This window comes from Tauraco erythrolophus, chromosome 19 (genome assembly GCF_009769465.1).
Source record: "Tauraco erythrolophus isolate bTauEry1 chromosome 19, bTauEry1.pri, whole genome shotgun sequence".
NCBI classification, from domain to species: Eukaryota; Metazoa; Chordata; class Aves; order Musophagiformes; family Musophagidae; genus Tauraco; species Tauraco erythrolophus.
In genome coordinates, this window is record NC_141483.1 from 4,004,150 (window position 1) to 4,018,613 (window position 14,464).

General features: G+C 47.7%; 1 protein-coding gene across 3 annotated transcripts in view; it reads left to right on the plus strand.

The window, feature by feature from the left end:
• Positions 1-14,464, plus strand: part of SRRM4 (serine/arginine repetitive matrix 4) — a 44,448-nt gene that overhangs the window by 24,826 nt on the left and 5,158 nt on the right. For all 3 annotated transcript variants that reach the window (XM_086623605.1, XM_086623606.1, XM_086623607.1), the window contains 4 exons: positions 1,292-1,318; positions 2,017-2,067; positions 5,005-5,097; positions 6,079-6,241. In XM_086623605.1, coding sequence (XP_086479731.1) covers positions 1,292-1,318; positions 2,017-2,067; positions 5,005-5,097; positions 6,079-6,241 — 334 coding nt within the window. The remainder of the gene's footprint in view (positions 1-1,291; positions 1,319-2,016; positions 2,068-5,004; positions 5,098-6,078; positions 6,242-14,464) is intronic.

Here is a 14,464-nt window from a genome sequence, read left to right on the forward strand (position 1 = left end):
AAAGCATCAGCACTGGGACCAGGAAAAGGCCCAGTCCTCCCTCCCCATCCCAGTCCTCCCTCCCCATCCCAGTCCTCCCTCCCCATCCCAGTCCTCCCTCCCCGCCCTGGGTGACTGCCTCCACGTTCACCTTCTGAATCCTATTTTTAACTTAAAGAGCACAATTAAATTTTAAAATTGCAAATATTTCACTGTTTTCTCTCAACTGTTAAACCAATATTTGAAGAGAACAGTGGATGCCATCTCCCTTGGAAAGTTCATGTATTAATAATATATTGAACCGAAGAGAGAAGCTACCAGAAATGGATAACAGGGTGAAAAGCTGAGCTTGAATCTTAAAGAAGAGGGAGGGAGGAGGAAAGACAAGGATATAGAAACACCTTTAAAATACTTCCTTCCCAAGGAGGTATTATTATGCTCTTTTATAGATGCCATCTCCTGACAGAGGTCCTGAGTCAGATGCTCCTTGGTTTTGAAACTTTAATACCCATTTATGACCCTGCAAGCTGAGGACAAGCTGTAGCTGGCCCCAAAAGGCAGCATGATAAACCATTAAGCATCAGTGACCAATGGAGGTTGTTCCCAGACAGCTGGTACCACTTCAACGGCAGATCCCAGCTGACCTTGCCACAGGCAATCTCACAGCCCCTCTAGGCAGGACTTCAGGCCATGTCTTCTGCAGAATGTGCTCCAAGCTGATGAGACACAGCGGGCTGTGCAGTGTACTGAGGCTGGGCCTTGCTGCAAGGAAGAGCGTGCTCCATGCTCGCAAGGTTTTCTACGAGGACCACCAGCACAGTGACTCCTGTGTCATCCCAGGGATGCTTCAGGAGGCACGACAAAGGCATGACACTGGTTTGGCTGTGAGGCTGCTCTGGATTTATGCAGAAAGGATTTTTCCTTTGACTGCGGTTTGGTCTTTCATATGGAAAACCAGGAGATGGACTCACCTCTGGCCCTCAAACTAACTGCGGTGTAAGACCGTGGAGGCAGTAGCAGAGAAAAGGGACCCACCAGGGACAGGGGGTGTATCTGATCTATACAGACTTGTTATCCTGAGGATCTTATTCTCCATTATTTGTAGAGTGTGCTAGTTACTTCTACCACACCAGCATTTCTCAGCTACCCCCTTGCCAGCTGGCTAAAGGAGAGCCAGGGCCATTCTGCCCAACTAGTACCTGAGGTCTTCTCACAGTGCTCAGTCTAACACTGAGCCTAACCTCATTGTCTCTGATTCAAATTTCCAATTTTGTGAGACCCTGTATTCAATGTACATATTTGTGTCTTGCAGGTTATCTTCAAAGAAGAGAAGACACAGGTAAGAGTTGAGCAAGTGTGGGTGGTCCCTTAGAAATATGAGTTTAATCATCTCTTCAAGATCTCACAAGGCTGATTCACTGAGTGGAGGCAGAAGACATTTTTCTTCTGTATCTGCTTGTGGAATCCCCTTGGATCCCTGCATCCCCTTTGGGTCTTACCCTCTCCCTGTTCAGCCTTATGCATTCCTCAAATGCCACAAGAATCAGGTCTCCAGCCCAACCTGTGCAATCAAGCACGTAACTGGAAAAGACCTCTTGGTATAACCTAGCCCCTGGCAACCTCATCCATCTTGCATCTTGAGTCTTCATTTCTCTTATGGTTTCACTTGCAAACAGTATGGCATCCCCAGCAGTGCCCATCTTTGAAACATTCAGCATCAGTGGCTTTCCAGGTGTGTACTGGAAGAACTCTCCTGATTCCAGTACGTGTGTGTACAACATCAAGAAGTATTCATCCCCGCTGTGGGGAAAATGCAAAGCCACCAGGATAGCTGATCCCTTTGACGTTCCTCTTTGGCCAAGCACATGAGCTAGATTTGTCAGCAGGCACTCAGACCCCCTGTGCTGAGGCAGAATCGTTAATCCCTTTCACTTTTATTGCACGCTCTTGGGCAATCTAGCTGTAACATTGACGTGTGATTGTGCAGCTTTTTATCAGAACAGAAATCTCCGAATTAATTAGCTGTTTCTTATTTAGTTCTTCAAGCCCCAAAAGTAAGAGAAAGGAAGAAAGAAAACACAAAAAACAGTAAGTAGCGATTCATGGTGTTCCTTGCTCTGCCCACGCAGAGCTGCGGGGCTAGGAAGCGCTTGGTGTGGTGGGTCCCCCGGAGCTAATGCTGGCTGCGCAGCCCTAAGTGATTCTCAGGATTATTTTGCAGCTAAAACCAGCAATTCTGAATTTCCTGGAATGGGAAAGGGTTTGTAGAAGCTGGAGATCTTTCCTGTCCATCTTTTTTGTGCCACTTTGTTCAGTACTTTCTTTGTATCTCACAGGGATGTACAGTGTCTTGTTCATCCAGTCCTGAGCAGAGTTTTTCTGGTGAGGGCAGCATGAGAGGGTGAGCTCAAACCTGCAGAGCGCAGTGCCCCACCGCCTCCACTGCCCAAAGGGCAGGCTGGCACACTCTTACTGAGAAGGGATTTAGCTCCTTGTTTGCTGCTCTTGGAGGTTACGGTAGGGGCTACTCATGGTACACAATACAACCAGATATCTGAATGGGAGCAGAAGGCAATGGGGACTAGGGAAGAGAAGGGATTGTTTGGAGGTGATGGAGGTTGCAAAAATCTGGGGTTGAGGTTCCCATCTGCCCTGGAGCGTTAGCAGAGCACAGTTCTTGTCCTGTGGGGCGATCAAGGGGTATGGTATAAAATGTGGTTCCTCAGGGCTGGAAGGGAGGCCTGTAAGGCTTCTCTGTTTTCTGCTTCCTTCTCTATCTTCTCCTGGTAATTGCAACTTGTGGCTTCTTAGAGCAAGGAAAGTGTTCTGGGACTGAACGCTGGGCACCAAACCTCTGGCTGGCTCTGCTGGCACTTGGGATATCCTACTAGAGACAGAAACTGAGTTAGCAGATGGAAATCTCCTAGTTTGTTTGGTATTAGTAGGACCTGCCCTTTAATTCTTCTCAACACAACTTTTAGCTCTTAGGCAGAAAGGAGACAGAGGGACAATAACCCCTGACACCACCAGTGTCACCCCAGTACACACTGGGACTGAAAAGACTGGGAATTCCTGAGGTGCAGAGCACGTTGTGCTGCCTGTGCAGGCTGTCTCTGTTGCATACAGGAAGTCCATCTCCTTTTCTCTGATTTCTGCGTGTTCAGTAGCACAGCTACTTTTTTTTTCCCCCTCCCCTTTCCCTTAAACTGGGCTGCTATGCACCCAGAAATCTCAGTTGTAAAACTGAGGCTTCCTAGGTTATCAGTAAAAGCAGGTGTCTCCCAACCCAACGTGCCACTGGCCAGTATGCAGTAGCCTACTGGTGTGGTTAAAACAAAGATCTGATGCCCTGCTGGTATGTGCTGTCCTAGGGGAACGAGAGCTGCTCTAACTGTTCTTTGTGGACAATCCAGCCGAGGCGTTTTAGCTCTCATCTTTCAGCTCACAAATCAGAGCTGAACCACTCCTGGCTTCTGCAAACCCTCTTATTGCTCCTGGGTGTGGATCAGATAGATCCTGTGAGTCTCAGATCCGGATTTTTGTGTAGTCACACTGCTTTGGTTTATCTTTGTGTCAAGCAACTGGTTATCTAAATCACACAGGACTGTTTTTCCCTCTGCAGAAAGGGAGAACTCTTAAACTGGAGGGACTGACGCAGAGGGTGAAGTGCAAACGTGGGATTTTCACACAAATCCACCATGTGAGGGAGAGATGTTTCGTGTTGCTGATTTCAGCTGTATGGAAATAAGGAAGGATTCCAAAATATGAAGTTTTTAAAAGCATAATCGTAGAGTGTGGAAAGTACCAGAGAAAACAGCCAGGCAGAGTTCAAGCAACTGCCCTGGAGGTTGTCCTTTTGTCTTAAAGGAGATGCTGTTCTCACGCAATTGATTTGCTGAGTTTTTATTGCAGCTAATTGGCAAATGCTGTCCAAGCAGGTCGTATTCGTGCTGCCAGTGACTGGTACAGCGCGGCCAGGAAATGGGACTGGTCCCATCAGCTAACCCATCGTTAGTTTTGCCTGCTGGCACAGTGCTGCCAGTCTGAGCAGATGGTTACACTGCTAGATCTAAAATAACTGCTGTGGTAGGCAACGATGAGAGGGAATGGATGCCAAAGGTGATGGGTAGCCTGCCACCTGCATCACCCTGCTGTCTGCAGGTGGGACTTCGGCTGTTGGCATGGGCAACAGTGGCCCTTCAGCAATAGGACCAGGTAATCCATCAGTAATAGCCTGAATGGAGCGAAGGGAAGCACAGCAGGACACTGAACCTGGGCCCCTGCCCACGTTTGAGGCTAACTGTCCCGTGGCCTTGTCGGAAAAGGGAGAGCAGCAGTGACTGGACACCTCTAAGAAGCCGGGTAAAATGGTCCTGCCCCTCAAGCAGGAGCCACGCACAGCACAGGCTGCAGTTAGGGAAGCTGGGCTTCATGTTTATATACAACCATAGGACTGGCTGGACCTTCCCACCTGGAGAGCTGAGGAAGGCTGGCTGTTACTGAGTGTGCTGTATTTGGAACCCATCCTTCTGCATCTGCTTTTTAACAAGGAGCCTGTGCTACAGAGAGGGTTGGAGTAAGAAATGGGAGGGTTGGAGCTTTGCCCAGAGGGCTGGTGCTCCTGCAGTGAGGCTCAGCAATGGGAAGGTCCCTGGCTGTCTTAGGGTAGGCTGCAGGATGAAGGGCAAGCATGCAACTCTTTAAGGTCTTGAAAACAGAAAGGATTGGTGCTGTCTGCTGTGTTCCTGCATGCTAGTCCATACATCTTCCCCCAGCAGGCTACAGAGCCAACCTAATAGCTTGTAGTTAAAATGCTAGCATAGATCTTGGTGAGATGGCTTGCCTTAATGTCAGTGTAGCTATGGAGGGATGGAGAATTCCTCATGCCTTGGTGTCCTGCACAATGTTTCATGCGCCAATCTCTTCCTTCTGATTTGAATGTTATCGACTTCAGCCTCCAGCTGCTGGCTCTTGCATCCCCCAGCCTGCTAGCCTAACGATGGTTTTCCTCTCTGCTTCTTAAAGCTCTCGTGGGCGCGCTCGGAAATCTCACCGCCATCGCCACCGCCACTCTCGCTCAGAGAGCTCCGACTCCCGCTCCCCCAGCTGCCGAAGCAGGTAACGTCACCGCTCCCTGAGCTGGGTGTTCTGCAGCACTTCGTGGTGGGCTCAAGGACGTGATTGCAGTAGCTTGTGTGACCCACAAACTCTCTGTGCAGAGCCACAACCCATTCTGGTAGCAGCAATGTCACATACTGGGGGTAGAGCTACTTGTGGTCTCGGCTGTAGAAGGGTTTTGGCTCGAGGAGCAGTGGCTGCAGTTTTTTGGTCCAGCAGTCACTTCTAATCCCCATGGCTGATGATCAGCCCATGACAGCTGATTCCAGCCTAGTCTCCCTTCCCCAGCCTAAGGGCTCTGTACTGCTGATGTCCCAGGAAACCCTTAAACTTGGTTTTGGCAATGGAAATATTTGCCCATGGCATTCTAAAGCCACTGTCTTTGACCTGATTAAAATCTCAGTCCTGTGGATGACAGATGCATCCTGGGGCCAGCTAAGAGGATGCTGGTGCTAGACCCGGCATCACTGCAACAGCAATCACAGAGTTTATACGCATCATGAGTTCATGTTTCATATTTTCTGAAAGCGCTTGATTTTATGAACAAACCATCTCCACTCTCCCACTTCACTCCTAACTACTGGGAATTTTCTTATGAAAAGCTGATGATCAGTGGAGAGAGGAATGCAAACAGTAATTGGAGGGGTGTTCATTTAAGAGCAGAGTGTGTCTTCTCTTCATCTGTCTCATCAGTGGGACATTCAAGACCATGAAATATGGTTTGCCTTGAGCCATTATAAAATCATGAATTGGAGCTGAAATTTGAGGTTAAGGTCCAAAGCCTGGATGCAAAATATTTTTTTAAAAGAGTAGAAAAGCAAAACGCCCCTTTTCTCTCCCTCATGACTCCATAGAGTAGTCATGTGGAAGACCGTCTCCCACACGCAATGGCCTCGTGCCAAGGGTTTGTATGGAGCTGTTACTGGGCACTACTACTGCAATACTGCGGAATAACGGTTTGGCTGTTCATGTCTTCTGGAGGCACAGAGCCAGGTCTCGGGAGGAAGGGCGTAAAACACGGCAAAGACGCTCCCGGCACCGTTCAAAGATCACGGCAAAGCAAAGCTCCTCTGCAGAGGTTCAGGCCAGCCAAAAAGCCAGCCAAACCCTCCCGTTCTACAGCTTCCTGTCTCCGAAGGAAGTAGTAAGTATTACACATGGTGCTTCTTTGCTTGACCTAGCTACGGGAATCTGGGCAAGAAATCTGATATGAAATTTTTATAACTCAATTATAGTGATGTTAGACAAAGTTGGTTAAAACTGTATTATTTATTAATGGTGCTGTTCTCCAACATACTTAAAGTCATTCCATCCTTCAGCACTTTCACACCAAGGGTGGGGCTGGAGAGGGGAAAAATTTGCAAAGGCTGTAGCCTATGAATAATGAATTGAGGACATTTAACAAAAAAAAAGTGGCCTTCAGCAATGATATTTTACAGGGAAGTGTTTGCTATGCAGTCTTTGCTCAGCTGGATGTGAACTTAATTCACTGGTCTCCATGTCCAAAAGTTTAGTCCTTCAGGGGAAGAAAGGGAATCAAACGTATATAAAAGAAACATTTACATTTAATGAGTTGGTGATTATTGGCAGGGGATGTTTTCTGACTGTCAGGATCCTTCTAGGATCACTGTTGCTCTGGACTGACAAGCCCAGGGGCCAAATTTGGAACTTATGAGCAGCTCTCATTGATGCTAATGGGAACTGCATGTTCAGCCAAGGGTAAAATCAGGCTCAGTGCCTTGGGATGTTTTTCCATATACATGGAAAGAGATGATATAATACATGCATTAGAATTGAGGGAGCAAGAGATGGAGAGAAATATTAGATACAGATTGATATGAAGTCTTCCTTTTCCATGGCACGTTTCTCCTTCGTTCCCAGCAGCCACAAAGCAGAGGTGTGATGCTCTTTGATCATGGTGTTGGTATCTGCTAGGCATTCTGGAGAGATAAATTGCTACACGGGACCCAAGGTAGTGCAGAATCTGGTACTCACATGTGTGGATGTGTAACTTCAGAGGTGTCTTGAGTATAGAGTCCTCCAAGCCCCAAAGTGGTATATAATGGGGAGCTGATTGATTTTTCTCCTTTAGGCCCAGCGGTCCACTGGAAATAGCTCAGCCACACGCGGTAGCTCCATCAGATATGAGATAGATAGTGCCAGCAGGAGGAGAGACTTTATCTGCTCACCCGCACCGACAGCGTTCCGATCAAAATGCACAGAGATTATCTGTGGGTACAGACAGGCACAAGCTGTCCCTCAACATTAGGGATGTGCATATTTGCTCTCGTTAAATACACCTCGTGAGTGTGTAGTGCACATGTGAGTCACTGCTTAGAAAACCATGTGAGGTAGAGTGTGAATAGCAGAACCTGCACACCATGCTTCACAGCGTGTGCACGTGCAAAGAAGGAATAACAAGCTATGAACCTTTTATTGCCACAAGCCTGGGACGTTGCCCTCTGCCAGCTTAGGAAGGTAGGAATGAGTTAAGAGCTCTCCTCAAAAAAACCCAACCAGCCAAAGACTGAATCATGTCACCACCAGGGTGTTGGTTGGTTTGTTGTTTTTTTTTTTTTAGTTCAAGCCACATATTTTACATAAACGTTTTCAAGTCTAAGCCTGGTTTGTAATTGGTACAGGGTTTTGTCTCTCTGAAGCCAGGCTCCCTGGGTCCTGTGAGGCCAACTGCCAGCTGTTCTGTTCCCTGAGCAAGAGTAAACTCTAATTTAAAACTGTAAAAGCTTTAAAATGAGATAAACTCCAGCATGCTGCACTCCCCTTTCCGCTTGCTTCGCTTGGGGTAAATGAGCACACAAGCTGCAGGGCAGGGAAAATCAGAGCTTTATAGTTACAGATGTAGGGAATGGATGCAAAGGAAAAGTCATCAGGCCCCTGCTGTGTTCTTTCTCAGTAAGGGTTAATAACACAGGCAAATGTTTGAATGACTGAAATGCATCAGTACCTTTAGGATGCAGCCCACTAGTGTCCTTTTGTTCCCAAAAAGAAGTATGCTCTCTTGGGACATAGTTCAAGAGCACATTTAAGCACCTGTTTAAATTGAAGCCCCTGGTTAAGTGGTTAAGTTTTTCTGAATCAGGTCATTACATATCATGTTCTCAAAATTGGCGAGGAAAAACTGGAATGGGATCTTGTAGTCTCATTTATTAGTGGCTATACACAACTCTTTGATGCCTTTCCTTTTTGTGAGTCAAATGGTTGCTCTATAAATAAGCTTAGTTCTGTCAGAATCCACTTTGAGAGCAGCCTGGATGTGTTATGAAATGAAAATGTGCTCTTGCAGAAAATGTTGATCACTTATCAAAAATAAATTACTGGAAAAGAACAGATTTTGTGGAAAATTACGGAATTTGAATTCAAAAATGCCATGCTTCAGTCCTCTGTGAGGGCTGGTGTGTCCCACTCCCTGCCCATCCCTCTGGCCGGAGCCTCCAGGCCAAACCATCCTTACCTGGGAGATCATTGTCGTATCTCCAGAGCAAAGGGATTGTCCAGGGAGGATCCCGACAGGGAGACGAGACCCAGAGAGATGATCCACAAACTCCTATGAGGTAATGCTATAGCATTTCCAAATCAAAGATTTTGCTTTTAAAGTTGATTTTTATTCTATATTCTTTTCCTTCCGAAAAGTTGAAGTATTTTGTAGTAAATTCTGCCACGTCTACCCCCCAGTTTGTTCTCCTTCCTTTCTACTAGAACAGCCACATTTTCTGACTAGGTCTACCTGTAATTTGAGGAACAAAGCTTACAAAAGAATGCCCTGCCCATGCACCTACCTTGCTGCTTCCTTCCCTCTTGCCTTCATGCATAAGTTGATGCACGCACACGCGTGCACACATGCAGAAACACCCCAAAGTTCCCTGCTACTTCTCTTTTCAGCAGTGAATTTCCAACCTTCTCCCTCTCCTCCTCCCTTTAATCCCATGCAGCTGCAATAGCCACCTGTTGAGAACAGGATTGTGGGGCTGTGCCTCAGCATGCAGAGACACTGTGGGTGATACGCAGCATCTATTTTTGAGCAGAATACCCCTAACCCACTGCTGTGCTTTATTCCACACCGGTACAGGTGTATTACGTGCCACTGTGCAATATAAATACCTGCAGGGGACGAGTCTAATCGCCTTCGTGGTACCTGATGAAGATCACTGTGCGCTGCAGACGCTTGCCCTGCCAGCTCCTTTGCTTCCACTGAAACTCGTTTACGAGGTCGCAAATCAGCATAGGCTTGAGCCAAATTTTCAGCGAGGCTCAGTGGGGTACGGTTGTTCCAAATAGTGCTCGTGTGCCTGCAGAAAGGTAGAAGTGGGGAGATGCTGTGCAGGGGCTGGCGTGTGCAGGATGGCTCGGGGATCCTTGTCGCAGACCTGTGTATGGGCTTGCTGTTGCGCTGTTTTCTAGCCTGGGTTTTGGTTCACATAAGAAAAGCTATTATTTTAACTGTTAGGCACTGTGTTTCTGACAACAGCTAGGGCCCTTGAGGTGCAGAAAGGCAAAGCCTTCCATAAATATGGACGTTGTTCTCTTTTTGCTTTTTCTCCCCTCCCAGCGAAGGGACTGAGGTTACCCCTGGTTATTGTCTGGTAAATTTGCAGCTCAGCACTGGGACCACAGGGAGGCCAGCAGCCTGGAGTGAAGGAGAGGGATACCTGCAGCCATGGGAGGGCTGTGCTCAACACCAGGTACCAAAGGAGGTGGTGGAAGGCAAACCCTTGCTCCAAAGCAGTGCCAGCCTGGCCCGAGCCCAGCTGGGGACACTCTGGCCTGCGTCACACAACATTGGCTGCATCCCAGCAGGCTGAAAAGATCTTTATGAAGGAGCAAACCTTTGCCTGGCATTCTAGGGAATTTGCCTCCAGCAATGGAGCTGCGAGCCAGGCTGCTCAGCAGAGTTGCTGGCCAGCCCCAGGTAACCCAAGCTCTGACCTTGCAGGGACAGTCGTGTTTTTGCCTCTGTGCTCCGGGACTCAGCTTAGCCCTTGTGGTAGGGAAACCTCACCCTGAAATCTCCATCTAGCAAGAAAACAGAATATTTTCCATTCCATATTCCTTGAGTCACGAATTCATAATTGTGCAAAAAGGGGTTATGTTGTATTCCTGCAGCACTGCTATTTTTTTTATTCCCGTAATAAGAGGTTGGCTTTTCAGCTGGAGCAAATCCTCAGCAGAGGTGAGCCCATTTCCCCCAGGTGAAGACCTCCCCCATCTCTGGGAGATGGAGGTACCTCAGACCAGGCACAGGACCTTGTTCCCCCCAGCAGCCCCTCTCAGCAGGTGCTGCTCCCGACACCACTGGGGTCATTGGCACGAGTGGGGTTTTTTTTATTCCTTATTACAATGCACAGAAAAAGAGAGAAAGGGAGACATTATGCACCTCTGAAAAAGAAATCAACTCCACTTTGAAGTGAGTTGCAAAAGAAGAGGGGAAAAAAAAGACTGAAAAAAGAAATCCTCCAGCTCCAAGTGAGGCTGTCCCATGGTGCTCGGTGATGGGTCTCGGTCCCCTCATGGCTGAGATGATGTCTAGTCTCAGCCTGAGGGCTGCTTGCAGCACAGTAGATGGACTCGTTCGGTTTAATTGGAAGACGAGTAGTGATTGTATTTTTGTAACCTATTAGACTGCATTGCCTCTTGGTCTAGGACCGCACTCAAAATTACAGTCTGGAGTAGGAGTGAGGGCCTCATTTCTACTCCCCCTTCGTCTTGATTAAATAATGATTTGAAACAAAAACAATTCAATAAATATATATCTCGGGTTCCCCTGAGGGCAGGAGTAGGTCCCCTGCTGAAAGCTGGAGGAAGCAAAGTTCACTGAGATTATTTAATTACTGTTAGAGAGGGGGGAAAAAAATCCGAATGTTCACATAGAGAAAATTAGATTCATGAAAGAGCAGACTCTTTTTGAGACACTCTAGAAAAATAAAAAGCCATTAGAATCCAATTGAGCTGCGCACAGTGTTTTCAGATGTGGCGCTCGGTTTCCATCTCGAGTGGCTGGTGTGCCTTTCGGAAGCAGTAAAATGAGACCAGAAGCAAAGCCAAGGTGGTCAGATGGGGAATCTGTCTCCGAGCAGACAGGCGAGTTGAGTGTCTTGAGGCTTGTCCTGGCTCTTGCCACAGGACAGAAATGTCCCCGGAGCCCCCAGGAAGCTACTGGCTGCAGCCTGGTGCCTCAAGGTGGTGGGGCTGTGAAGCTGCTGCCCCTCACCTTGGCACCTTCTTTGCTCAGACCAGACCCTCCAGTCCTCACAAGGACCATGGGCTCCATATTTCACTAATATCCACATGTTGCCTCTTCCCAGAGTGCTGCCACCACAGATGTTGACCTACAGAGGAGCTTGTTGACCTCCCCCCCCTCCCCCCCCCCTATCATTTGAAAGATCTTGTGATGTGCTGACAACAGTTGCTACTTTGAAGGTAGACTTCGGCAAAGGCAAAGCAAGAGCTTGCATCTTAGGTCCCAGCAGCAGTCTTAAAAAGCTGTTTTAGAAATGCCAAGGAACTGCTGTATTTCTTGGCAGAAATAAAGGCCTCTTGGTTTAGTTTGGGAGGGAACAGGAGCGAGGTGTCTGTGCATGCGATGCTGGCGTCAGCATCCCTCAGAGCAGCCCCATGCCCACTCCAGGTACCTCACATGGTGGTTTTATGTCTGTAATTGAAAGGTGGTCAAAAGCTGATTATCTCTGGGTTATGGTTCAAATCTAATGCAAACCATAGCCCAGCTTTTAAAAACAAATCTGGTGCCACATTTGAAAGTGCAATCCTGTATCTTCTGGGATCTGGCTGAGTTTGTAACATGGAGGCCAGTTCTCTCAGGACTCTGGATATGCCATCAGAGTTTCAGAAGGAATTGGTGAAAAACAGAGGAGAGACAGACACCTGCCTCTTTTATGCTTCTTTAACATTCCAGTTTCTACTGGAGTAAACAAGCACTGGTAGAGAAGTGCTAGAGCTGAGAAGTAGCAAGGAGCAGTACCAGATGCTGAAATGAGGACTTGTGATGTGTGTCTCCACTCATTCCTAGCTGGGAACATTTGGGAGAAGTTTCTGCTCTGGCCAGGGCTTCTGCATTGAAGGTGCAAGTTGGCTAGTGAAGACGGATCACTCTGTTTCCCATGTCTGCTGCTGGGGCTCCCGATGCCTCCGAGCTGGGACTGAGCATGGCTTAGAAGTTAATGTGAGGTGGGGATGGGGGAGGCCCCCAGCTCCAGTATGGATTTGCTGGGATGAACTAATTCCTGTCTCTCTATCCCTTATCCCAGAAACAGTAACGCCTCTCTCTGGCAAGAGTAGGAAATACTTGGGAATCCTCCAACTCCAGGTGTTTTCAGAGCTTGAGGATGTGGGTGGTCGTTGTTCCACAGCCTGTGTGCTGACAGTCGCTGTGTGTGTTGGTAGCTCCACTCTGGGTTCAGTCGCTGCTGGTCCAGCACGTGTGTCCGAGTCGGCCATCCCTGTCCCAGTTAGCACCTCTTGAACAAGGTAGAGAGCAACCCCCCAGGGGACACAGATCAGATGCCACCAGTGGGAGGGTAGACATGAAGGCACCGTCTGATGTCATGAAGGAGCTCCATGCAAACAGTGACACAGGCTGGGTCTGAAGCCCCTCTGTGGATGAGAAAGCCCTGTCCCTGTGCCAGCCCACCCAGGGCTGGGCTCTCCAAAGGCGCCGGCCCTGTCCCTGCTGTGTGACAGCTGATCCAGGTCTCCTCTGCTCCCTGAGATATTATCAACATTGCCATGTGGTTTTCTCGGCTCAGAATACTCCAGGTTTGTAAGGGCATGGCCCAGGTCCCCAGTGTGGAGAGTGTGGTGTAGAGGGAGGGTGTTGCACGCCCCAGAGCAAGGGGTGAGGGAGCACGTGTGCAGGTGTTTGAGGGAGCACGGCTTGCTGGGATGGCGTTGGAGGAACCAAACATGTCTGTCCATGCTCTGAGGACCCTGGGCCAAACCTTCCGGGTGGGAATGAGAAAAGCAGAGCATCTGAGTGAGAGAGGAAGAGGCCACACAAGACTGCAGACGTGCCAGGTCAACGTTTGGCCCTAATTCTCACCCCACTGCAAGGGCAAACGTACACACTAACGTAGCCTCACTCCCAGTGCCAGCACATTCCTGGACTGGCTCAGGCAAATGCCAGTGGAGTTAAACTGAACTATAAAATACTCAAATGATGTAAATCCCCTTGGTGGTGCTCAGAGTCCCGGACATCAGCCCTGCCCAGGGCAGCCAGTGTGGGTTTGGGGTCTGTACTTGCTCCATCAGGTTCAGCATCCCACCGAAGCCCAGCCAGGGTACGGTTGAACCCCACGCCGAGGCTGGCAGGAGCTGGGCTGTCAGCCCCTTCCCCACAGGTCTCCAACGCAGTGCAGAGAGGGATATTTTTTCTTCCTCTACTTATTTTTTTTTTACTTCTTCCCTCACTTGAGTTCTCTTTGTCACTTCCATGAAACCCAAGGGGGTTTAGTGCAAGCTGCGACTTTTCAGCACAAGCGAGCAGCCTGCAGGAACAGGCTGGACGGGCTGATTTAAAGCAGAAGGAAACAAAAATGAATAATAAGCGAGACAGGCAAGCAGACAAAAAGCAGTCGTGACATTTGCATAGAGGAGGCGAGCGAACAGTTGGCAGTGTGGATTGAAGAGAGGGTTTATGTTTTTTTCATGTAATTTGAGACTCTAATGATGGACTTATGTTGCCCGCTCTTCCTTTTTTCTTACACCTTACCTACTAAAGGAGGAGTTCTTGATGGGTAAGTGGATGCTATCCGCAAGACACCAGGGAATTTATTAGAGGTCACTCGAGCGCATTAGCTATATCTTCTTCAGGGGGAAAAAAGCACACAAAGAAGTATCTGTATACCTTTTATTTCCAGAGGGATTTTTTTTTCCCTCCCCCTCCTTTTTTCTTTTTCTTTTTCCTTTTTTTTTTGTTTCAAAGTGATAAGCTCGTTTATTTACCAGTTTTTACTTTGTACAGAAGCCCTTAGTTTGATTTGATTTGATTTTTCTTTGCTTATTTTAGTGACATTCATTCAGCCTCTTTATTAAGGAAGCTTAAAAAATTCACTCATTTAAGATTTTGTTTTATTTTGGTTTTCATTCCAAGGATTATGTAAGGGTTTTACATTTATATTGCCATTTCTTTTTTTTTTTTCCCCTCCCCTTCTTTAAGGTTAAATAAGGGCTTTGTCCTCTGTTACACCTTTTTTATTTAGTTAGTTATTTTGATTCTTTGGTTGCCCGTTTACGTTGTTGAAATCTTTTGTTTAACATGTATCGCATGCTGATACTCTTTGCATGGTCTCTAAATCTTTCCGTTATCATAGCAGGGGGAAAAGAAGTTTCTTCTTAC